Here is a 24,533-nt window from a genome sequence, read left to right as displayed (position 1 = left end):
CCTCTTTGAGCTTTGAGTTCTCTGTGAGCCACATTCGTTCTTGGATCTTATTGGAAGTAGCGATCATGCTGTGGACCCTCATGCATTAGTCCTCATTCCCCATGGAGCTTCATTAAGCCATGTCGTTGGCCAAAGCTATCCACAGTCTTCCCCACTCGATTAACATCTAGAGAAGAACTTGTAATGTTTCAGAACTACAATTTGTCTTTTGTGCAGTGTTTTTCAGTGCTTCTTTATGGTTGTGTCAAAAATGCTTGGTGATGAGCTAGCTGCCACTGCACAGTCTTGTACTTGCACGTGCACTGGCTGTTGGTCAGGACCTTCTTTATATATGCCCTGACGTTCAGTTCGTAAACCCGTCTGGATGGTTGCCTAGTTCTCCTCAGTGATGTGTGCTCCACCACTGGCAGTGAACATACACTGAACATTTCTCCGATCTTCCCCTCGCACTGTGAGTTCACCAGGTGATGGTAAATAAATTGATCAGCACTAAATTGTTCATGATTGATTGATGACCTGTTATTAGTTAATGCAACCAAGAAAGAGAAATTCTGCTGTGTCACATTGGATGATTACAATATTCCAGATGGCTCTTCCACCTGTGAATGTAATGCAGAGTTAAACGGTACTGTGGTTACACTGAACTGTCACAACTGTAATTAGTTGTTCACGTTCCTACTTGTGATTGGTAGGTATTCAGCTGCCCCTGTAAGGTGTAGCCGCTAGCACTATGTTCTGTGCACTGTCCTGAACTGCCCACCCGCTCTAACATTTTTGTATTCTTCCTTCCTTGCACTCCTTGTTGATAGGCGTGGTTGTGCCCTGCATCAGAGCCCTGTGGCACCAACCTCACTCACGCTGCCCCTCTCAACTTGCTATGGTATGTTGGCCCATCTGATGCTGCCCTAGTGGCCTTATCAGCCCCAGGCATCTAGTATGTGGTTTGGATGTCAACTGTTCAGCTCAGTGGTCAGGAAGAAGGATGGAATGGCGTTGTAACGCTCACCTGGCTCCCACGGAGGCGCTGGTTTGGTCTGGGTTGCTGTGGCCTCTTCAAGCGTGATGCGCAGAATTCAGACCACCGATTGAACAGGACCCCCAAGTCTTGCTTGTCTGGCCCGTAGGAATATCCTTCTGCAGATGAGAAAGGGGATTAACTGTCTGCTGAATAGTGTGCTTGCTCCCCCCTTTCCCCCTTCGTTCTTCTCTGACTTCCTCCAAAATCCCCGGTTTAAGCTCACCTTATGGTTTGGAAGGATGAACTCTCCATCCTGCTTCTGGTGCAGGGGCGCGCGTTCGTCCAGTTACTTCACTGGTTTTCAGAATGGCGCTGGCACATCCACTTGACTTTTCTGACCGATACGCCGTAAGTATGAAGATGCAAAAGTTCAAGTGTGAGCCTCCTTTTATGTTGTTTTTTTCTGTCCTTTATTTCAGGTGCAGAACAAGGCGATGCGTTGAGGGGTTAAATTGCCGGTGGTAAAATCAGGTGAGTTAGTGATGAGGACGACCCCTCTAAATGTCTTTATAATTCCCCAGTAATGTCTTTTGTCCTTTCCCCATAGGGGCCGGGGTGCGGTCCCTGCCAAAGATGCGGCGCTGACCCGAGATTCGGAATGGTTCACCAAGAAAAGCCGGCAAGTAATATGGCTGAAAATTCGGCTTTCCTCTTGTGTTCCCTTGCTCAACTTTTGTCTCTTCTTCTCTCCCCTAGGTGCAGAGATGTGGCGACCGGTGCTGAGAGCCGCGATGGAGCCGGGCGGCGTCTCGGGAACAGGTGAGTGAAGCGCAGCGCTGCAGCGAGCAACGCAGTGCTTTTAAATGGAAGTCTTCCTTCAGGAATGCTGGTGTGAAGATTCCGGATGCAGGTAAGAAGGTTGAAATAGTTCTTGGTTTTCACCTTTCTCTTCTCTTATTCCCTTACAGTTGTTCCAGGTTCGAGGCGTGCGTGGCTGGAGTCCAGGTGCAGGAGCAGACACGGTGAGCGTTCAGCTGCTGGGATGCAGAACAACGCGAAGCACGTGTGGCTGTCCGGGCGTGGCTTAAATAGCTTTGGAAGAAGTTCCAGGTGAGTATTCTTCCACAGCCCCACCCAAGTAACAAAATAGTTCCTTCAGAAAAATAGTCCCTCCTAAGCCTCATTTGGCTTGGTTCTTCATGCAGCATGGTCTGCATCAGGTGAGTGTGCAGCATGGTCTGCTTCAGGTAAGTGCACCAAACACTTCCCCTTATGAGCCTGGCGCCTATGGCGCCAGGACTGATGTCCAACATGAGCCTGGCACCAACGGCGCCAGGACAGAGTCCAAAGAGCCCCTATAAAGGGCCGCTGGGCTTTTACCCGGGGGCGTGATGCCTGCTCCCGGGGGTGCTGGGCCTGGCCTGGTGCTCCGGGGGTAGGCATCATGACAGGCGTGCATTTTGTGGTTCCCCGCAGATGATCAAGTAGATAAGATATTCACACACTGAATCTGTTGGTTGTCTCCATGAACATCAGCCTGGCTTCAGAGCTGCCAGAGGCACGGAAACTGCTCTCCTGAACATCCGTGAAGACCTGCTCTCCAACCTCGATTCCAACACCCCCTGTGTCCTCATCTTACTTGATCTCTCTTCTGCCTTTAACACGGTCAACCATGCCATCCTGCTCAAACGTCTTTCGAGATAACCTGGGTATCACCGATCAGGTTCTGGTTTGGCTGACCTTTTTCCTCTCTGATCGACCCTTCCAGGTCCAACTTGTGTCCTTCCTCTCTTCTATCTCTAGCCTCTCTCCCTGGCTGTTCAACCAATACCTGGCACTTCTGGCCCACCGCATTGCCGCTCACTGCCCCAACCTTCAGTGCTATGCGGATGACACTCAACTAATTTTCAGGCTCCCTTCTGCCACTTCTTCTCCTTCTCTCAGCTCTGACTGTTTGTCTGCTATCCAGGAGTGGTGTGTCGCCAATGATCTCTGCCTTAATGCCAGTAAGACTGATTCTCCTCATCGGCACACCTGCTCCTTCCTTTCCTGTCGCTCTCTGGCCGGCCTCTCTTGGCCCTCTTCCTGCTCCCACCTGTGAGGCTAAAAACCTTGGGGTCATCTTTGACTCCACACCCTCCTTCTCTCCTCACATCTTTGACGTCTCTAAGAAGTCACACTAGCAGCTGCACCTCCTCAGAGGTATTCTTCCTTTCGTCTCCTTCCCCCAGAAGGTCACTGTCTCCAGAGCTCTGGTTCTTTCATCTGGACTACTGCAACAGCCTCTTTCTAAATCTGCCTGCTTCTACTCCCCGCCCTCTGCAACTCATCCAGAACAGGACTGCGTGACCTGTCCTTGGCCTCAAGCCCAGGTATCGTATCTCTCCAGGACTGAAATCTCTGCACTGGCTCCCAGTGGCTGCGAGGATTAAGTTCAAAACCCTCTGCATTGTCCAGAAGGCCTTCTGGGGCCTCAATATGTTCAACTCTCTCTTCGTAAATATCTTCCTTCTCAAGCTCTTCGCTCATCTGCCTCCAACTCCCTGAGGGTCAGTCGCTTCTCCAAGCAACAAGTTGGTGGTAGATCTCTTTCTTCGGCTGGGGCCTCCCTCTGGAACAGACTCCCTGCCTCCGTGAAACTTGAGGAGAATCCTGACCGGTTCCGGAAGCTCCTCAAAACCTTCCTCTTTGCTTCTACGTCTCTCCTCCTCTCCCCTGCTGAACTCCTACTGAAACTACACTGGTCACCTGGCCACCCTCGCCCAGGTCCTCTCCGCCGCTAGTTGCACTCCTGCACTGCCTCCCTGGCAACCTCCGCACAGTTTTCTGTATCCCTACAGTCCCCTACCCGCACTTGACACCTGATCTCTGCACTTACCCTTGCACTCGCCACCAGCTGGCCGCACTTTTTACTTATTGCTTTATTTATTCTATTTATTTTTACTGTTGATCCCATGTACTGCACTGCCCCCTTCCCCTGCACTTGCGCGATCTCAATGTCACCTGGTCTAGTAAGATCGTTGTCTCTGTCTTCCTTCTGTTACCCCTCCATTGCCTCGTTGCGCCTTGAAACACTTGTTTATAGGTGCATTATAAATGCCATATCATATCATATTAATTTGTTTCGCAGCAGTAATCGGAAAAGCGGGTGAAGAGCTAATGTCCCATTGGCTCCACTTCCCAAAGGTTTCCTGCAACATTCCACAATCCGCACCAGGTCCCGAACTAGATCTTGTGGACTTACTGCAAGAGTGGCATAATCACAACAGTAGATCTGTAGCCCACTAGTTGATTGTTTTTGCTTTTCACCAATGTCATGGAAAATAATAAGGATGGGCCTCCTTTGTGCTATTTTCAGAACTCTACATTTATTGACCTACATACTTCAACCACATTTTTCTGATAACCTTTTTTATTTCTGCTCCTTCCCTCCCATTCGCTTCATTGGGGCCCCCCAGTCACTGTCAATAGCTTGTGTGAGTTTGGTCACATTTCTGTATTTTATGGATTTCCTTTGAGAGTGAGGTCTTTTAACCTTCCTCCCTGGCACAACTCTTTTGTGTGGGCATACTTGTGACCCCCCCTAAGACTACTTCTATGGGGACCGTTTTACCCATTGTAAGTCAATGGAAGCATTACTAGTGTGTTCAGTACATTGAATCCCTCTTGTCCAATTTTGTTTTGTGCATTGAGCTTTTTGCAAGAATGGACAGTCAAGGCAGGCTGGTGGTACTGTATCCTATTTGTTAACTATTTCGGGATATACCCTGTGCGCCATTTCTTTTTTACTACATGACCACTATCTGGGCTTTAAAGTGCCCATAATGGCTAGTTATGGCGTGAATATCCTGCCCTCTGTCTCTTTGCTGACCTGTCATCTTCTTCCTCCTGTGCATGGCGCAGAAAGCCAAATGGGAGCATGCATTTTCTCAGGCTCAAGCCTTCGCTGGGAAGGTGCTTTTGTGTGTTTTCAAACTGCCCCTAAGTGCACTAGAGGCCAGACAGCCCCGGTAAATCCAAGGTCAGTGGTGTGCAATAGGTGGGCTGGTTTTTTTGCAGGCCCTCCCATTTGTAGGCTGAGGTCGCCCCAGTCCTTGATTTTCTAAACCCCTGATGGTGCCTTCCTCCCTTAGACTGTCTGAGTCAACCGTTCTTGCCTCCATAGTATTAATCCGGAGCCCGAAGCCATCCCTGCAGTTTCAGCATTGGACGACCTTGATGATAACTCCCAGAAGCAGACCACCCCTGAACAATGGGTGTTGGTAAAGGCCAACATAATTAAAGAATTCGACTTGTGTCCAAACGTTGCTGATTTCTGTACTGGATGGACTCCTTGGATAATTGTGTAGGGAACTATCACATGATTAAGGTGGATAAACTATGCCAAACGGATCCTTTAATCCCCCTGTTGACGCAACAACATCTAGGTAAACTAGATATCCTTGGCCAGTCTGCTTCTCCATCGAGGGAAGGGGACCAGGCTCCATTCATCACACAAACAATCAATGATGAAGGTCCTGCTACTGGCTCTCATCCTATATCTGGGCTTTTCATTCCTTCCTTTGAAGTAGATTAGAGGTTGGGCGGTCTAAACCCTCCACTATTGGTGGATGTTGGGAAGTACAAGCTAGGCCCTACTGGCGCGGTTCAACCTGTGAAAGGTTGCACTTTTTCATCCATCCCCAAAAACATTAGAGTGAGGAAGTCTTCAATGCCAGGGCTTGGGGACAAGACTTTACAAGATTTTGTCATGGATGACAGAAATTTCATTATTGCCAACATTGAGAAGTCAGGTGGGAAAGAACCAAGAGATGCATTAAGGAACATCGTTTTGGCTTGACTTTGTCAAAGAACTGGGCCTCGGGTGGTTAGGTACACAGATCTGAAAATGTTATGTAGGTTGGAAATTGACGAGTGGTGTATCCAGGAAAACATTGACTGTGTTTTGGTTGGATGTGTGGCCAGTAACCTGCCAATGTACCTTAGTAACTGCAAGTATTTCCCCAGGGGCTCATCGAACTTGAAACCTGTAGTGGACTAGCTCTTGGGCTTTATACCTAAGGGCTGTATTAAGATGATCTTTTAGTGTGTTGTATTTATTGTGTTGGTGGAGAGGGTGTGCTGTTTCTTTGTTATTCTATGTTGTAAGTTGTGTTTCTGTCGTGGCGCTCTGATGCCTGCGGGCTTTCAGCACCTTATAAATAAATGAATAAAAAATAAATAAATGTGAACTCTTCCTGGGCTTACTCAACGAAACGTTGACTCTTGGTCCCGAAAGGACCCATGATGATAATTGTACCTCTGGAGATGTATTCTAACTGATAAGTATATGATGTAGTCTTGTATCATTCTTTCGAATTTATTGTCCTCCCACGTATTCCTTATCTTTGTTATTTCCTAATATCCAGCTTGCTGCCTCAGAATTTTTTTGTTTCAGTAGAGGACGCTGTGTGTCGATGACTGGTCAAGTCGATGTCCCTCGGAGGCCTCCGTCTTGACGGCGACGTCATCACAGGTATAAGTAGCTTGTACAGTGCCCGTTGCTCTGTTCAGTTTTTGTGCGCTACACAGCTTCGGTTTTGTAACGCTTGGTTCCGTGTGATTCTTCGAGTTTTCTGAGAAAATACTTTGAGTTTTCGAACGAGATGGCTTCCTCATCGGCTCCATCGACTCCCCGGTCCACTTTAAAGAAATGCTACGACTCTGGTGCAAAAATGTCTGACGGACCAGAACAGGATCTGCCTGTGGTGTCTAGGGGCAGAACATCCGTGCTCTGAGTGTGACGAATGCATGTCGATGATGGCCAAGGCCTTGAGGGAGCACAGCGGGAAGTTGGAGAGAGGTAGGCCTAAAAAGTATATTACCCTGTCCAGACATAAATCTTCTGATGAGTCGAGGCCTTCGTCTCCTCGTCATAAAAAACCTAAACGCTCCCGTTCGCCAAGTGGGTCGCATCATTCCTCGTCTTCGAGGCATGGCAAAAAGAGGAGCCATAGATCGCCGTCCACTTCCTCATCTAGTTCACCTGATAGGGTTGTTTGTCACTCAAAACACAGTACCCCAGCTCAATGGGAGGAATTCAGAGTGACTATGATGAAGGTGTTCGAGAACACGCCGTTGCCCCCCTCGAAAACACCATGAGTGTCAACTTCCTCAACTCCGTTTATTACAATTCCTCCGACAGTCGTGGAGGACCTCAACGTTAATGTCGAAGGCATCAGCGACATTTGGGAAACCTTCCAAACCATCGACAATTATGTCGAAGCCGTCGACTACAACATCGACGATTTTGACACTGTCGGCTCCCATAATGTCGTCTATAGCACCTTTGTCTTCTTTTGAGAAGAATTGCACACCCCAACCTCGCTCCGACTATTTTAAAACTCTTTCTTCAATCTATGAAGATACAGAAGAGTCATCTGAGGAGGAAAGACCATTTGGTCTCGCATTTGGTACACCTTCTATGCCAGAGGAATTCCTATCGGAAGAGTCTCGAATAAAGAACCTGCAGGACACTCTGTATGAGGCAAGTGGTATTGACACTTCCCCTGAAATAGAGTTTGGTAGGGCAGATCCAGGAGATAATCCCGAGAGCAACTATAGACAACTCATGACTAGAGTAATGGAATACATGGGATAGTCTAGGCCTGCACCTGTTTTCGAACAGGATGCTCTAACGGACATACTAGATAAAGGACCACAGGAAGAACCTATTGTACCATTTCACAAGGCTCTGCAGAGGAGTCCCAGCAGTGAATAAGAGACTAACAGCAACATACAGAGCTTCATCTTCTGACCCTCTATACCTTTCGAAACATCCAGCACCAGAAAGCCTGGTAGTACAGGCAGTTACCTCTTCTGGCAAACAAAATGCCTATCCCACAATTCCACAAGATAGGGTTGACAGAAAATATGATGCCATGGCCAAGAAGGTTTTCTCGGTCAGTATTATGGCATTAAAATCGGCTAATGCCATGTGCCCGCTGGCGATATTTACCCACACCCTTTGGGACTGTATTTCGATGGCGGCTGACCACATCCCCAAAGGGGATGAACGAGACGGTTTCTTGAACATTGTCAAGGACGGGAAGGATGCTATGTGCGAATCCCTCCAGACTGGTCTCGACTCTGTTGACATCAGCAGAGCCATGGTGGCTAGTACGGTAATCCGCAGATTTGCTTGATTGCGGAAGTCAGGATTTGTCCCAGACGTTCAGTCCAGACTTCTCAACATGCCCTTTGATGGTATACATCTATTTGGGAATAAAGCTGGTGAAAGTTTGGAGACGCTGCAAACTTCCATGGCGGCGGACAAATCCCTTGGAGCTGCAATACGGCGTACTGCAAACCACCCCACAGGTGCGCCCTGGAGGGGTAGGTCCTTTTGCTATTATTCCACATTCGGAAAAGGCAGAGGACAGCCAGCTCAAAGAGGTCAAAGACGATTCCCCCATGGTGGGCGGGGTAGAGGTACTAAGACCGCAACAGCAGGGGCTGCTTTACCCTGAGCCACTGCCTCAGCCGCTCCAAAACCTCTGAGGTCTTCGATCACAAAACTGCAGTAGGAGGCAGGTTATCACAGCATCTGACAGAATGGCAGGCTATTACTTCAGATGCTTGGGCATTGGAAACAGCTGCCCAAGGTTAGTGCCTTCCTTTCCTTCAAAAACCTCAGAGTCATCCACCGGGGAACAACTCTTTGAAAGTTCCAGATCCACTCCTTATGCAGGAGATACTATCCCTGCTAGAGAAAGGTGCTATAGAAAAAGCACCTGTAGCGGAGAGGAACAAGGGTTGGTACTCCCCTTATTTTCTAATTCCAAAGAAGGACGGAGGATTGAGAACCCATGTTGGATTTAAGAGACTTGAAAAAATTTCTCAGGAAGGACAAGTTCAAGATGGTTATCCTTTCTCAGATCCTTCAGGCCGTCCAGCTTCAGGATTGGATGGTATCATTGGACCTCCAGTATGCTTGCTTTCATGTGCTTATCCATCACAAGCACAGACAGTACCTGAGGTTCGCTGTTGGCAACTCTAACTATCAGTTTTAGGGTTTTGCCATTTGGGCTAACCTCCGCCCAAGGGTTTTCACCAAGCTAATGGCGGTTGTGGAAGCAAGTCTCGGGAGAGGGGGGATTCACGTCTACCCTTACCTGGACGATTGGCTGATCAGGGCCAGTTCGCCAGAACAAGCCCTAGATCATCTCAGCTATACTTGCCACTCCCTCCACAGGCTGAGCTTCTCCCTCAACTTCAAGAAGTCCCACATGATACCATCACAAAGACACCAGTTCATCAGAGCAGTCCTGGGTGCATACCTGGGGAAAGCCTCGCCACCAGAGGTGAGGGCTCAAGACATTCTGCAGATGGTGACATAATTCCAGAATGCCCAGCATCTTCCGGCCTTCGACTTTCTAAGGTTGCTCGGTCTCATGGCATCGTGCATTTTTCTGGTGCCAGATGCTCGGCTGAGAATTGGATATCTCCAGTGGGCTCTCAGGACCCAGTGGTCACAGTTCTCAGGAAGGATGTCGGATCTTCTACTAATCCCAAACAGAGTCTCACTGGATCTTCAGTGGTGGGTCTCTCGGGAGAACATCTTGAAAGGAGAATCGTTTTGGCAACAATGGCCGGAGATAACTGTAGTGACTGATGCCTCACTCACGGGGTGGGAAGCCTATACCAATGATTTGACCATCAGCGGTCGTTGGTCTCCAGAGTCCAAACTAAACATCAACCTTTTGGAGCTGAGGGCAATCAGACTAGCGCTGAAGGCCTTTCTGCCCTCTGTACGGGGAAGGAATGTCCAGATTATGACGGACAACACAGTGGCCATGTACTACCTCAACAAGAGAGGAGGTGTAGGGTCCCTACCTGTGAAGAGAGGCAATGCAGCTCTGGTTCTGGGCAATACAAGAAGGAATCTCTCTATCGGTAGTTCATCTAGCCGGAGAGAAGAAAACAATGGCAGAATCTCTGAGCAGGCAGAGCACAGTCTCTCACGAGTGGGAACTAGCTCAGGAAGTCCTTCAAGAGATCTTCACCCTTTCGGGAACCCCTCAAATGGATCTGTTCGTGACCGGTGCCAATCGTAAGTGCGAACTGTTCTGCTCAAGGGAATTTCCCCCAAGAGGAGCTCTAGGTGACGCATTTGTGGTGGACTGGGAGTTTCCACTTCTCTATGCGTTTCGCCAGTCCCCGTCATTCCTCACGTAATCAGAAGGTTGAGAAGGTTCAGGAAATCCATCATCCTAATTGCCCCGGATTGGGCCAGGAGGACGTGGTACCCGGATCTTCTGGACATGTCCATCATGTTCATCTCCCACAAAAAGAGGACCTTCTCTCCCCCTTCCTCTCCCTCTCTCTATATCTATATATATATATATATATATCTATATCTATATCTATATATATATATATATATATATATATATATCAGGGTTCTCCATCTGGATATCAGGACTCTCAGCTGTCACTCATGGTTTCTGAGAGGCTGAGATACAGGGAATGGGACCTCCCGGACGACGTAATGGAGGTGTTGCTTTCGGCCAGAAGGCCAGCAACCAAATATTTATGCTGCTGGAATAAGTTCTGCAGCTGGTATAGAGGTAAGAATGTTGACCCTTTCTCATGCAATACACCAATGGTGTTGTCTTTTCTTTTGCACTTGGCAAATCAGGGACTCCTGATTGGTATGATCAAAGGTTATCCAGCAGCGCTTTCCTTCTTCAAGCGCACTGCAGAGGAAGTCTCCTATTTTAAGATTCCTCTAGTAATTCAATTTTTAAAAGGATTAACTAATGTTTATCCTCAGACCCCCTTTCAGGTCCCACTGTGGGACCTCAATTTGGTTTTAAACTTTCTAATGGGCGCTCCTTTTGAGCCTCTTCATTCTTGCCCGTTAAGACTTCTTACCCTGAAGACAGTTTTTCTGAGTGGCTATAACATCTGCCTGAAGGGTGAGAGAGCTACAGGCTTTATCCTGCAAGCCTCCTCATACTGGTTTTCTTAAAGACAGAGTGGTATTGAAAGTGAAGCCTAACTTTCTCCCTAAGGTGGTTTCTGAATTTCACATCACTCAGAAAATAACCTTACCATCCCTTTATCCTCCGACGCACCCAGGTAAAGTGGAAGGAAAGGCTTCACAGACTCGTCCCTAGGCGTTCACTGAGTTTCTACATTAGTAGATTAGCAAAACTAAGACAAAATTATCAGTTGTTTGTGGGCTATACAGGGCATAAACTGGGTCTAGCCATCACCAAACAAACCATCTCTAGATGGATTATGTTAACAATTTCAGAATGCTACAAACTGGCCGGTAAAGACCCCCCAGATCATCTAAGGGCTCACTCCACCAGCGGTATCGATCGCAACTTTGTCTGCTTTGCAAAGAGGAGTTCCCATAAAAGATATTTGTGCAGCTGCCACATGGTCATCTGCACACACCTTTACGAAATACCACAGTCTGGATTCCTCCACTAGCCAAGAGTCTGTCTTTGGAAAGGCAGTACTGCACTCTGTACATTCTTGATTATCTTCAATGTTACTCCCTCCTCCGAATAATATAACTGCTTTGGGAGTGTATACGTGGGAGGACACAATTCATTCAAAGAACAAGTTACTTACCCATGGAACGTTCTTTCGACTGCATGTTCCTCCCACGTATTCCTTATCGTCCCTCCCATCCTACCCCACAGTAAAACTTCGTTTGTGGTTACAGTCTGCGCTCTCTCGAGAGTACTAACCGTCTAACTCAAGACAGTGCTTGGCTCTTCAAATCGTAACTGAGCATCAGGCGCTGCGTTAGCTACTTATACCTGTGATGATGTAGACGTCAAGACGGAGGCCTCCGAGCGACATTGACTCGACCAGTCATCGACGCACAGCGCCCTCTACTCAAAAACAGAATTTCTGAGGCAGCAAGCTGGATATTAAGAAATATCAAAGATAAGGAATACGTGGGAGGAACATCCAGTGGAAAGAACGTTACCATGGGTAAGTAACTTGATCTTTTTTTATCTCTCTAGGCTGGGTAACAGTGTTGTATTGTGCTCAATTGAAACAGACTGTATCAATTCTAGAGTGATGTGTAGCAATTACAAGGTGCCTAACTGTAAAGAGTAGATATGTTTCTTAGTGTATTTACTTATCTGCAGTAGTTGGACCTTGATGCATGTGTGTTTAATAATATAGCCTTAGAAACTGAGGGAACGATCATTCACCTCGGGCCATTATCCCAAACGATAATTATCCCTACTGGGGTCTGTAAGCTATCAGCACATGGTGGTAGCAGGAACACAAGTTTGGGAGTTGTGGTGGCGAAGTAAAACATGCTACTTTGAGTGAGAAAAGTAAATTGACAACTGAGTGAGTAAACTAAATGTGGTTTTATGTTGTAGTGTTTAAATAACACAGTTGTCTTTATATATTAAGCATTTTAATTGCAACCTGTTTGAACTGAAACAGGTTGAACATGAACCTGCATTAGGTAGCATGTAAAAGTAAACCGTTTCCTATTCGAAAGTGAAAGCATTTTCCAATGTTGTAGGTTTCTCTCTCGTGTGTTAAATAGCATATTGCAGCAAAGAAGGCCCAACCAAGTGAGCAAGTGTCTTGTTGAAAAAATTCATGCAATGAAGTTGCATTGTTGTTTCACTGTCTGCTTCTGAAGACACCATGCTCAAAATGCAGTCAATACCAATAGTTATTGACTGATCTCTAAACTTTCTGATTGGCTCAGAGGAGGTCAATAACGATCTCCACGTGCTAATAACACTTTCTTGTACTTGCCTTTGTTACAGACTTTGCTGTTGATTCACTATATCTTGGATCACACTCATGTTCTCCTTAGGCCAAGCCTAAACTGCTCAGCTATTCTACCAGTGTGAGTTTGTATGGTGAAGACTTTGTGTAAACCTTTGCAGCTCTGCTAAGGTTGGCATCAGACGTCACATCGAGCCCTACACATAAGGGCTGTATCGGCCACTTTTACTCCCTGAAAATAGGCAAATACTCCCAAAAAATAAAAATAGGGGGGTAAAAATACTCCCAACAAAAAAATGGGAAACTGACATGTAGATCATTGTGACCCCGCTTTCACCCACACACCTCAATGGATTTGTTTGGACAGTAGTGCACATAGTACCATAGGAAGAAACTGATAATATTCCTGCCTGTTCAGAAAAAGTAAACGTGTAAGGTGCAAAGGAGAAAGGATTACAAACATATTTGTTTTCCATTTAAAAACATGTTTATTCACATATAATAAATACTCCCATTGGGAATTGGACTTACAGTTTTACTCCCTAAAAAATCATTTACTCCCAACTTTAAGAAATAGGGAGTAAAATACTCCCACTCACAAATCTTATCTGGAGCACTGGCCACACCAGTGGTGGATCTGGAAAACCTCCTAGCAATCATGAAGGAGAAATGCTTTCCGCTAAAGTTTGCGGCCTGCCATTATACGGCCCTAGCATTTAGCAAAAGTGGATAATTTCTTTGTTTATATTGACTGTGAAGAACTAACTAGATTATTAGGTGGTGGAGATGTTGCCATTGAATATTATTGGTCAGTTGTATATATCACAAGCAAAAAGTACCCGTTCTCTGAACGGGTTCTGTGGACAGACATGACAACGCTCATCAATTGTTGAAAACTAAGGATCCTGTAGGTCGTTGTTCTGATTTGCTTATCGCTTGGTGTGCTTTGCACTCTGAAGTAAACTGCACTGAGATTGGACATGTCTGGCTGGCTGACATACCCTGGAGCAGACTTTGGGGGGAGGCGAGAGTTGGTGTGCTGCTGCATAGTGGGACCTACTGTGCTCTCTCCCTAGCTGTTGCCTCATACTGGCATGGTGCAGTTTGTTGCAGTGTATTGTGGTGCAAATGTCCCAGTATCCGTGCATTCTAGGTTTGAGGACCGGTCCTTCTACGACCACATTGATGTTTTGCTGATGTCAGGCAACCGTCTCATGTGTTAAGGTGCTGAAATCTGGGGATAGGGGTGGGGTGTCCAAATGTCATGTAGCTAGTCGTCCAGAAGGTCGTTACAGGTAACTATGCAAAACCTGGTGCAGATTGGTGAAACGGTGTGGATTTGTATAAGGAACGACGCTTTGCCAAACCACAAACGCACACATTTTCACTTTTATAAAAATATAGATTGTATGCCATTCTAGTAGCATTGAACATTTTTATTTTTCGTTTACTAAAAAAATTAAACTAAAGCTTGCACCCTTTACTCACAATGTTAGTATAAACTTTAATGTGATTGCTCATGACATTTTGTTTTCCCTTGCTTCTGTAGACTATAATTGAATGTCTGAAGTACGTTACGACTGGGGATTTTCCACCAGGCACCAAAGGAAATACATTTGTTCATGATCCTAAGGTATTGTTAAAGCTGTATTTCATATTTGTATATATCTGTATATAAAGAGAAAGAGGGAAAACAAGTTTGTTTACAGAGAATTAAGGTTCCTATCAATAAATGTAAATTCAATGAACATTGTCATTGCTAGCATTATTTTTACTACAGTCGTCCAAATAAACTATTTCCCAAATACAATGGCTGTCTGACTACATATCAAACTGTACCTCACTATACACAATTTCTTCACAAAGCCGCGTTTAACTATAGTATTGATTTTGCAACCTAATATATATCCCCTGTACTGCTAAAGGCATTACCCTGCAGTGCTCAGTACTAATTGCAGTAAATGCATTTAAAACTATTGTGTCCCTTCCAAATCACTGGAAGATGTACTGCCAAGAACATGATGCGCACATTCTCAGCAGTAGACTGGTTAAAATCTTGGAATGGAAGGTGATGCAGGACAATGTTATGGTTTACGTGTACATGCCAGCCCTTTCATAATGTTTCTGTTCAGTGTACATGTTAATTTCACAACTTTAGCATGTAACCATATTTCGAAGGGATTGGTTCCTCCGACGTATTCCACATCTGTGACAGGTAATCACCACATCTGTGCTGCTTCGGAAAAGTTTCAGCTCCTACGTCGATACACTGTCCTCGAGGGCCTCCGTCGAGCCGACGTCACCGAATGTTATAAGTAGGACGCACGACGCCCGTAGCCTCAGTTCCGTTTTTTCCGCGAACGTGTTCGCTTCGGAGTTCTCGGCGTGCCTCGATTCTTCTGATTCTATCGGTTCTTCGAACTTGGTGTTTTGTGAAGTTGTCATGTCTTCTTCATCTTCTACCCCGCGGTCGGGATTCAAGAAGTGTCGGGACTGCGGTTCCAAGATGTCACTTACGGACCTGCATGACGTCTGCCTCTGGTGCCTCGGCGAGGACTACGCCACCGATGACTGTGACGAATGCCAGTCTTTGACGTCAAAGCCCTTGCGGGAGCGAAAGAAGAAGCTGTCGGTAGGTAGGCTTTCCAAGCCCAGGAAGTCGAAATCCGCTGGGCTTTCGACCGATGATTCGAGGGGCGACTCTCCGCATCGTCGGCGTAAGTCCAGGGGGTCTCGGTCCCGGAGTGGTTCCCGCCATTCCTCTGCCTCTTCGAGGTACTCACGGAAGCGCTGTCATCGGTCGCCTTCCTCGTCCGAGGACTCCGCCCGTCGGCGGGTTGCTTGTCCCAACAAGCATTCCTCTCCTGCGGAATGGGATGCATTTCGAACGGAGATGATGGCGATTTTTCAGTCGCAGGGCTCCGTTCCGTCCGCGCCTTCGAAAGAAGCTGGCAGGGAACGTGCTAGAGTCACCGCTCACACTCCTTCAGGCTCGGGCGGTCGGCGCGATCACCGGGAACCTTCGAGGTCCCGGTCGGACAAGGTGGATCGCTCTAGCCATGCCCGCTCCAGGTCCCGGTCCTCGACGCCCTCGAGACCGGTAGAGCCTGTGAGGTCTTCTAAGAAGACGTCGATGTCTTCGGCACCGTGTCAGTCGAGGGACTCTCTCGAGGCTCCGCCTCCGAGGAAGTCGTTGACGCCATCGGCGAAGCGGCCGTCGAAGGACACGCTCGGGGCACCGCCCTCGAGGCCTGTGTCGAAGCCCTCGATGCCTTTTGTGGTGGCTTTACCAGAGGTACCCCGTGCATCGGTGGAAACTCCGAGAAAGGCCCTGAAGAAGTCTGTCGGGCCTGTATTTGAGCCTTTTTCTGTGCCCTCATCCAGGGATTTACATCTCTGAGGTGGATGAAGGGTCTGAGGAAGGTATGGTTCCTGATGAGGTTCCTGATGACCTGTTATCTGGTCCTAGCCAGTTGGAAGACCTGCGTCAGTCTTTGCACGACGCCAGTGGTCTTGATACCTCCCTGGAGGTTGAGTTTGGCAGGCCTGAGCCTGGTACGCATGCTGAATCTTCGTACAGGCGACTCATGTCGAGGGTGACAGAGTACTTGGGGTGGTCTGCGCCACCAGTGGATTTTCTGCAGGATGACCTGACAGATATCCTTGACCATGGTCCACCCACTGACCCGGTGCTGCCATTTCATATGGCTTTACAGAGAAGGGTGGCGGCGCCTGGACTGCTCCGGAGCGTCTCCTGGCAATGAGCAAGTCGTTGCCGAAAAAATACCGTCCAGCCAGTAGCGACCCCGGTTACTTGACTACGCACCCCACTCCGGAGAGTTTGGTGGTGCAGGCGGCTACGGCCCCAGCAAAGCAGGCGTCGTACCCTACCTTCCCTCCTGATAGGGACGACAAACATTTTGATGGCTGGGCGAAGAAAGTGTTTTCTTCAGGGGGTATGTTACGCTCACCTGGTATCCACGGGGATACCACCCAGCCCTGGTTGGATGATTTGCACTCTCGAACCCTCTCCTGGTCCCTTGGTAAGGCCTCTGGTTAAAGATGGGTCTTAATATTGTAAAAGGTGGATTCTCCGTCCTGCTCCTCGTGGCAGGGGCGTGCAGATGTGGGGGGCGAGCAGCGACCAAGTTACTTCACTGGTGCAAGCCCCCCTGTAGGAATCCAGGCCTGCTGCGACTCCGTAGGTTTGCTGCTTTACAGTCTTTATATGCAGTTCTTATGTTCCTCTTAGTTCGAATATAATGTCTTGCTTCTTTCCTTTTAGGTATGGAAAGGTATTTTGGTGTTGTCATGCAGTCTGAAGATGAGCATGGGCCGGTAGGCGAAAGAGTGGTGTGCGCGATGCTGTCCGGTGAGTAATGCGCGATGCGCGGCGCTGTTTTGCCTTTTATATTGCTAACCTTTGTCTTTTCTCTCCTTGCAGGTAGCGATGTTCCTCGCTGAGCGCTGTAATGTTCCAGCGATGATACTGACCAGGAGAGGACTACCCAGGTAAGAATTGTGTGGCTTTCTTCGATCGGGAGGAAACGTGAGTAAACGCTTACTAATGCTGTCTTTCTTTCTCCTCTTTCCAGGCTATGGTATTCCAGGATGCATGCAGTGCCGGATGATGGAGTTCGTACCTTCAGGTGAGTGTAACTGAAGTCGGCGATGGATTGAAGACCGGATACTGTTCCAGGTAAGTTTCGTAGTGTTCTTTCTCTCTCTGCAGGTCCTTGGTTACAGGTAAACTGGCATCAAAGAACTGGACACGGTGAGCATTACGCTGCCCACAGCAGAATAACGCGAAGCATGTTCTGCTGTTTGGGTGTGGTTTAAATAGTCTCAGGTAAAGTAGTCCAGGTAAAATAGTCCCAGGCCTGCCACGCCCAAAGTAGTCCAGGTAAAGTAGTCCCAGGCCTGCCACACCCAAAAGCCTAGACCGCATAGCTCAGTTCCTTGTAACTGAGCTATGAGTGTGCCTCCATGTTGGCTGAACCCCCCAAGTTAAATAGTCCCAAGTAAATAGTCCCATTCTAATGTTGGTCTTCATGATGGTTATGAGCCTGGCGCCAAAGGCGCCAGGACTGACTCCAAGAGAGTCTTGGATGAGGTTTTAAGGCCTTTGACCTGGCCCTAACTGGAAGGCTGACTTGCCAGGGGTAAGGGCCATGAAAGGTATGGCTTTACAGGTAGCCAACTCCGTGTGTGCCTTAGCACGTTTCACTCACACTCTGTGTAATTGTGTGTCTTTGGCAGCTGAACATATTCCCGAACGGGATGGTTTTCTTGCCCTCGTTCAGGATGGCAAGGATGCCATGTGTGAATCCGTTCAGTCGGGTCTGGACATGCCAGACTGTGTCAGCCGGTCCATGGCGGCGAGCACCGTGATGCGCAGATTAGCGTGGTCGCAGAAGTCGGGGTTTGCTCCTGACGTACAAACGCAAGCTTCTCAATATGCCCTTTGACGGTGGACATCTTTTTGGCAGCAACGCTGACGAGAGCCTTGAGAGGTTGCATACCTCCAAAGCTGCAGCGAAGTCGTTGAGCGCTGCAGTTCGCCATCCTCTGCCTTTTCGTCCTAGGGGACAGCAATGGAGGGGAGGTTCCTTTCGATACTACTCTTCCTTTGGTAGATCGAGGGGAGCTGCAAGTCAAAGGGGCCACCGTAGGAGTACCAGAGGTGGAAAACCAGGTACTCGAGGTGCCAAGGACGCTTAGGCAGTTGCCTCTTTGCCCTCAGGCACTGCCGCAGCTGCTTCAACTCAGTCATGAGGCCAGGTCCCATGGTTCGCCGGTTGGGGGGAAGACTGGTGCAGCGTCTTGTAGAATGGCGTGCCATTACTTCAGATGTGTGGGTTCTGGAGATCATAGCCCACGGCTACTGTCTTCCTTTCCGGCAGAGGCCTCATGACAATTCACCAGGGAATCTCTCTTTGAAGAGTTCGGATCCACTCCTTACGCAGGAAATCAAATCTCTGCTGGAGAAAGGCTCCATAGAACTGGTGCCTGTAGCGGAGAGGAACAAGAGATGGTATTCCCCATATTTTTTGAGTCCGAAAAAAGACAGGGGATTGAGACCCACCATGGACTTGCGTGGTTTGAACAAGCTCCTCAGGAAGGACAAGTTCAAGATGGTTACTCTCTCTCAGGTTATCCAGGCCCTTCAACTTCAGGACTGGTTGGTGTCTCTCGACCTCAAGGACGCTTACTTTCATGTGCCGATTCATCCCAAGCACAAGAAGTACCTGAGGTTCGCGGTTGGCGACTCGCATTTTCAGTTTCGGTTCCTGCCGTTCGGATTGACCTCCGCCCCGAGGGTCTTCACCAAGCTCATGGTGGTGGTGGCAGCGTATCTCAGGAAAGGAGGGATTCATGTCTACCCCTACCTGGACGATTGGTTGATCAGGGTGCGCTCTCCCGAGCAAGTCCTGGATCATCTGTCAGTCACCTGCCACTCTCTTTACAAGCTGGGCTTCTCCCTCAACTTAAAGAAGTCCCACTTGACACCTACCCAGCGGCTCCAGTACATCGGAGCAGTGCTCGACACATCCCTGGGGCACTGTTTGCCTCCCCAGGTGAGGGCTCATCACATTCTGCAGATGGTGAACAAGTTTCAACATGCCCAGAGTGTCCCGGAGTTTAAGTTCCTGAGGTTGCTCGGCCTCATGGCATCCTGCATTCTTCTGGTGCCAGAGGCCAGGTTGCCGATGAGATGACAGCAATGGGCTCTCAAGCTCCAGTGGCCGCAGTCCTCCGGCAGGATGTCGGACCCCATTCAGGTGCCGCCCTCGGTCGCCCAGGATCTTCTGTGTTGGGCCATCAAAGGCAATCTGATGAAGGGGGCTCCATTTTGGCTACCCTGGCCGCAGGTGACGATCGTGACGGACGCATCCCTCACGGGATGGGGAGCTCATGCCAACGAGTTGACAGTCAGCGGTCGTTGGTCTCCGTCGGAGTCCAGACTCCATATCAATCTGTTGGAGCTGAGGGCCATCAGGCTAGCCCTGAAGGCTTTTCTGCCGTCTGTGCGAGGGAAGGATGTCCTGATTCTGACAGACAATACAGTGGCCATGCACTACCTCAACAAAAAGGGGGGGGGCAGGGTCTCACCCTCTATGCAGAGAGGCGATGCAGCTCTGGTTCTGGGCCATCCAGCAGGACATTTCGATCTCGGCAGTTCATCTGGCCGGAGTCGAAAACGTGGCCGCGGACGCTCTGAGCAGGCAGAGCACGGTCTCTCACGAGTGGGAGCTGGCTCATGAGATTCTCCTGGAGATCTTCGCCCTTTGGGGAACCCCACAAGTGGATCTCTTCGCCACCAGTGTCAACCGGAAGTGCGAAAGATTCTGCTCGCAGGAATTTCCTCCAAGAGGAGCCTTAGGGGACTCGTTCGTAGTGGAGTGGTCCTTCCCACCGCTGTACGCGTTTCCTCCAGTCCCCGTCATTCCGCAAGTGCTGCGGAGGTTACGGAGGTTCGGTTCCCGAATGGTCCTCATTGCCCCGGCATGGGCCAGGAGAACGTGATACCCGGACCTTCTCGACATGTCCATCTGCCCTCCACGCCGTCTTCCCTACCGAGACGATCTGCTCTCACGGGGAGTGGCGGGGGGGGTCAGGTTCTCCATCCAGAGGTCAAGTCCCTCAACCTTCATGCTTGGCTTCTGAAAGGTTGAGGTATAAGGATTGGGACCTTCCTGAAGACGTGATGGAGGTGTTGCTTTCGGCCAGAAGGCCCGCAACAAAGTCCCTGTACCGTTGCTGTTTGGGAAAGTTCTGCGAGTGGTGCAGGGTTAAGAATGTGGATCCTTTTTCATGTGCCATTCCTGTGGTTCTGTCTTTTTTGCTTTCATTGGCCCACAAGGGCCTGCAAGTGGGTACCATTAAAGGTTACCTGGCAGCGCTGTCCATATTTAAGCGCTCGTCTGAAGAGTGTTCTTATTTTAAGATTCCTTTGATTTCCCAGTTTCTCAAAGGGCTCACTAATGTGTTCCCACCGTCACCGTTTCAGGTGCCCGGTTGGGATTTGAACCTGCTTCTAAAATTCCTCATGGGATCTCTGTTTATGCCTTTACAATCTTGCCCTTTGAGACTGTTGACCTTGAAAACTGTATTTTTAGTTGCGGTTACTTCCGCTCGCAGAGTGAGTGAGTTGCAGGCACTTTCTGTTACGCCACCCTTCACAGTGTTCCATAAGGACAGGGTTGTCCTTAGGGTTCGTCCTTCTTTTCTTCCGAAAGTTGTTTCGGAATTTAATTTAAGCCAGAAGGTTGTTCTTCCGGCGTTCTATCTTCCTCTGCATCCTGGTAAGAAAGAGGAGAGGCTCCATAGGTTGGATCCTAGGAGAGTTTTAAGTTTCTACATCTCACGCATGTCCCGGGTCAGAGTGGACGATCAGCTCTTTATAGGATACACTGGAAGGTGTTTGGGACAAGCTGTTACTAAACAGACTTTGTCCAGATGGATTATCTTGATAATTTCTGAATGTTACCGCTTGTCAGGTAAGGACCTTCCGGTTGGTTTACGGGCCCATTTTACTAGAGGTGTGGCTGCCTCTACTGCTCTGCAGAGGGGTGTTCCCATTCGTAACATTTGCGAAGCAGCCACATGGGCCACTGTCCATACTTTTGTCAAACACTACCCCCTGGATTCTATCCATGGGCAAGATTTGGCCTTTGGCAAGGCGGTTCTCTACTCTGCAATTTAATTGGGCATTCTAAAATTCTAAATTCTTTTTCCACCTCCCTACGTTGGTACTGCTTTGGGAATCTGTCATAGATGTGGAATACGTCAGAGGAACCAATCCCTTCGAAGAACAAGTTAATTTCTTACCGGGTAACGTTCATTCGATGGGATGTTCCGACGACGTATTCCACATCGCTCCCTCCCTACCTGCCCCTCTACAGAATTTCTTATGCGATTGCAGCTTTTGTTTCCGCAAGGCTTTCTGTAGTCATTCTGGCAGAAGATTGGTGCCACACATTCTGGGAAAAAACTACAATTGAGGCTACGGGCGTCGTGCGTTCTGCTTATAACATCCGATGACGTCGGCTCGACAGAGGTCCTCGAGGACAGCATATCGATGTCATCGACGCAGGACGCAGACTCCGAAATTTTCCGAAGCAGCACAGCTGTGGTGATTACCTGTCATAGATGTGGAATACGTCGTCGGAACATCCCATCGAAAGAACGTTACCAGGTAAGAAAGTAACTTGTTCATTTTATGAGCACCTGACGGAGGGGTGGGGCGTGGTGGCCTCCAAGCCAACCAGAAGGCTCGGAACAGGGTCTTTACCTCATGGTAAGGCACCCGCTCTGAGGCTCTTCGGAAGCAGAAGGCCTCCATCTTCCCCGCCAGTATTCAGTTAAGTGTGCCACTGTGTGTCCCTTTCCCCCAATTTCTACAGCCCTCACCCACCCCAGCACCACTTACCTTGCGCTCCCTGGTACCTCACTGTCACCGGGAACACCAAGCATCTCCGTCACGGCAATGGCTGCCATGGATGGGAGAGAGGACTATGTGTAGTTCCCTTCTCCCTAATCCATCCCTCGGTTGGGGGCTGAGGGGAGTATTTGTGAGTTGTCCCAGGGATTTGAGGGTGTCATACTCCTCTTTGGCACTCTTCAGTGTGCCCTCGATCTCTTTACCAAATAAGGCGTTTGGCTCAAATGGCATATTTAAAAGGGTGGCTTGGGTTTCCAGCTTGAAACCTGATTGGCGTTTGATGAGGCTACCCTCAGCTACTATCCGCCCTGCATTGTCTTCTGCAGCCAGATTTAGGATGCAGCTTGCCACCTGTTTACCTTCAGCTACTATTTGTAAAAGCTGTGTCTTTAGGGGCTCTGGGTCCGAGTCTATCTGTTGTGATATGTCGTCCCAATTGTGGCAATTTTAACTTGCCAGTAGCTTCAAAATGGCGAATCAACACTATCAATTCAAGGTATTCACCAGGGTACTAGCGGTAGTGGCGGCGCACCTATGCAGAGAATCAATCCCAGTGTACCCTTATCTGGATGACTGGCTGATAACCTGGGAATCCCCTCAAATTCGCAAGCAAAATACCCAAAAATAACCCTAGTTCAAGTGCTACACTGGTGGACAAAGGAAAATCTGTTAAAGGGAAAACCATTTCATAACCCAGAGTTCAAGCGATCTTTACAACAGCCGCATCACTCACTGGATAGGGAGCCCATTACCTTCACCACACGGCGCATGACTTGTGGACACAAATCATAGCCCAGAATCACATAAACCTTTTGGAGCTGCTAGCAGTGCTCAAAGCCCTACAAACCTTCCAAGTGCATCTAACAGGTCTAACAGTACAGGTCCTCACAGACAGCATCACTGCCACGTTTTACATAAAACTTTTCTCTCTGGGGCTATCCTCCTTTGGACTTGTGTGCCACAAGCCTAAACACACAATGGCCAGACTTTGTATCCAGTTTCCCCCGACCCACATCCAAGGGAAACTCCCTGTGGATGAGCTGGTCAGGGACATTTGCTTACATATTTCCTCCAACACCACTCCTGAGCAGGATAGTGCACAAGATGCACCAGGAGCAAGTAACTCTAATCCTGGTTTCTCCTATGTGGGCGAGACAACCTTGCCATCACACGTTCTCCATTACACTTACTAGACTCTGGCCTAGTATTCAACTCCATCAAGGTTCACCTAGCGTCTCTATCTGCGTACACCACTTCTCAAAACAAGGTGTCCTGGTGGAAAGTCCCTGTTGGAGCGTTCATGGAGGGAGTACAAAGGCTTTTACCCCCCCCCCCCTATTTCAAAACCACCTCCACGGTGGGATCTCAATGTGAACTCGCAAAAGCTCATTGGTCCTCCCTTTGAGCCTATGCACAAATCCAGCCTTAAACACCGAACATACAAAACGGCTTTTCTGGTGGCCATCACCTCCATAAGAAGAGTCGGTGAACTACAAGCTTTCAGTGCAAGACCCCTTCTTTGTTATCCACAAAGACAAGTTTGTATTAAGAACACACCCTAGGTTTTCACCTAAGTTCATATCCAAGTTCATGTTAACCAGTTCATTGAACTGCCCGCTTTCTTGCAATGCCCTTCAAACTCAGCTGAGAAGAACCTCCACACGCTTGATGTAAGGCGGGTGGTTTTTTACAATGTAAATAATACAAAACCGCTAGGAAAAACCGACCAACTGTTTGTCTCCATGGCACCTGGCAGGGATGGTGATCATGTTTCAAAAAACGCCATCTCCAGATGGATCGTGAAATGCATACAGCTGTGCTACTCCCTATCAAACAAAACTTCACACCAAGAGCTCACTCAAACAGGGTTACAGGAGCTACTTTGGTCTTTATTGCAAACGTCCCGCTGGACGCCATTTGCAAAGCAGCTAAATGGAGTTCCATACATACTTTTACTCTGCATTACTGCATTGACACATATTTTAAAGCAGATTCACAGGTGGGACAAGCGTTACTAAAACATCCATTTGCCGCTATACCTTCTCACAACCCACCACCTTCTCCAGACTCTGCTTGCTAATCTATGCATACCATGAGATCTAAGCAGATCCACAAGACTCAGAGGAGATATATTACTCACTGTAATCTTATTTCTGATGCTTGTATCTGCTTGGATTCACATGCGCTCACCCTTCCTCCCCTGTGGAGTAGAAGGTGCATAGATGTTTTCTGGCTTTATCTACTCTCATCTGCTTTATTAAATCTGTACTCGCGCTACACATCATGCTACCTCATGTCAGAAACAAAAGAATCTGAGGGACCTCGACACGTGAAGGACCCTGGGTACAGTGGACGTCACACTAGGGA

At 48.4% G+C, this 24,533-nt stretch overlaps 1 protein-coding gene across 5 annotated transcripts in view; it reads left to right on the top strand.

The window, feature by feature from the left end:
* RAD50 (RAD50 double strand break repair protein) overlaps positions 1–24,533 on the top strand; it is a 1,278,308-nt gene that overhangs the window by 189,597 nt on the left and 1,064,178 nt on the right. For all 5 annotated transcript variants that reach the window (XM_069652502.1, XM_069652503.1, XM_069652505.1 and 2 more), the window contains one exon: positions 14,271–14,354. In XM_069652502.1, coding sequence (XP_069508603.1) covers positions 14,271–14,354 — 84 coding nt within the window. The remainder of the gene's footprint in view (positions 1–14,270; positions 14,355–24,533) is intronic.

The sequence above is a fragment of the Ambystoma mexicanum genome, chromosome 3p, assembly GCF_040938575.1.
Source record: "Ambystoma mexicanum isolate Mex_15411 chromosome 3p, UKY_AmexF1_1, whole genome shotgun sequence".
In the NCBI taxonomy this organism is placed as follows: Eukaryota; Metazoa; Chordata; class Amphibia; order Caudata; family Ambystomatidae; genus Ambystoma; species Ambystoma mexicanum.
The sequence above is the reverse complement of the archived record's forward strand: the minus strand, read 5'-3'. Positions and strand labels throughout refer to the sequence as shown.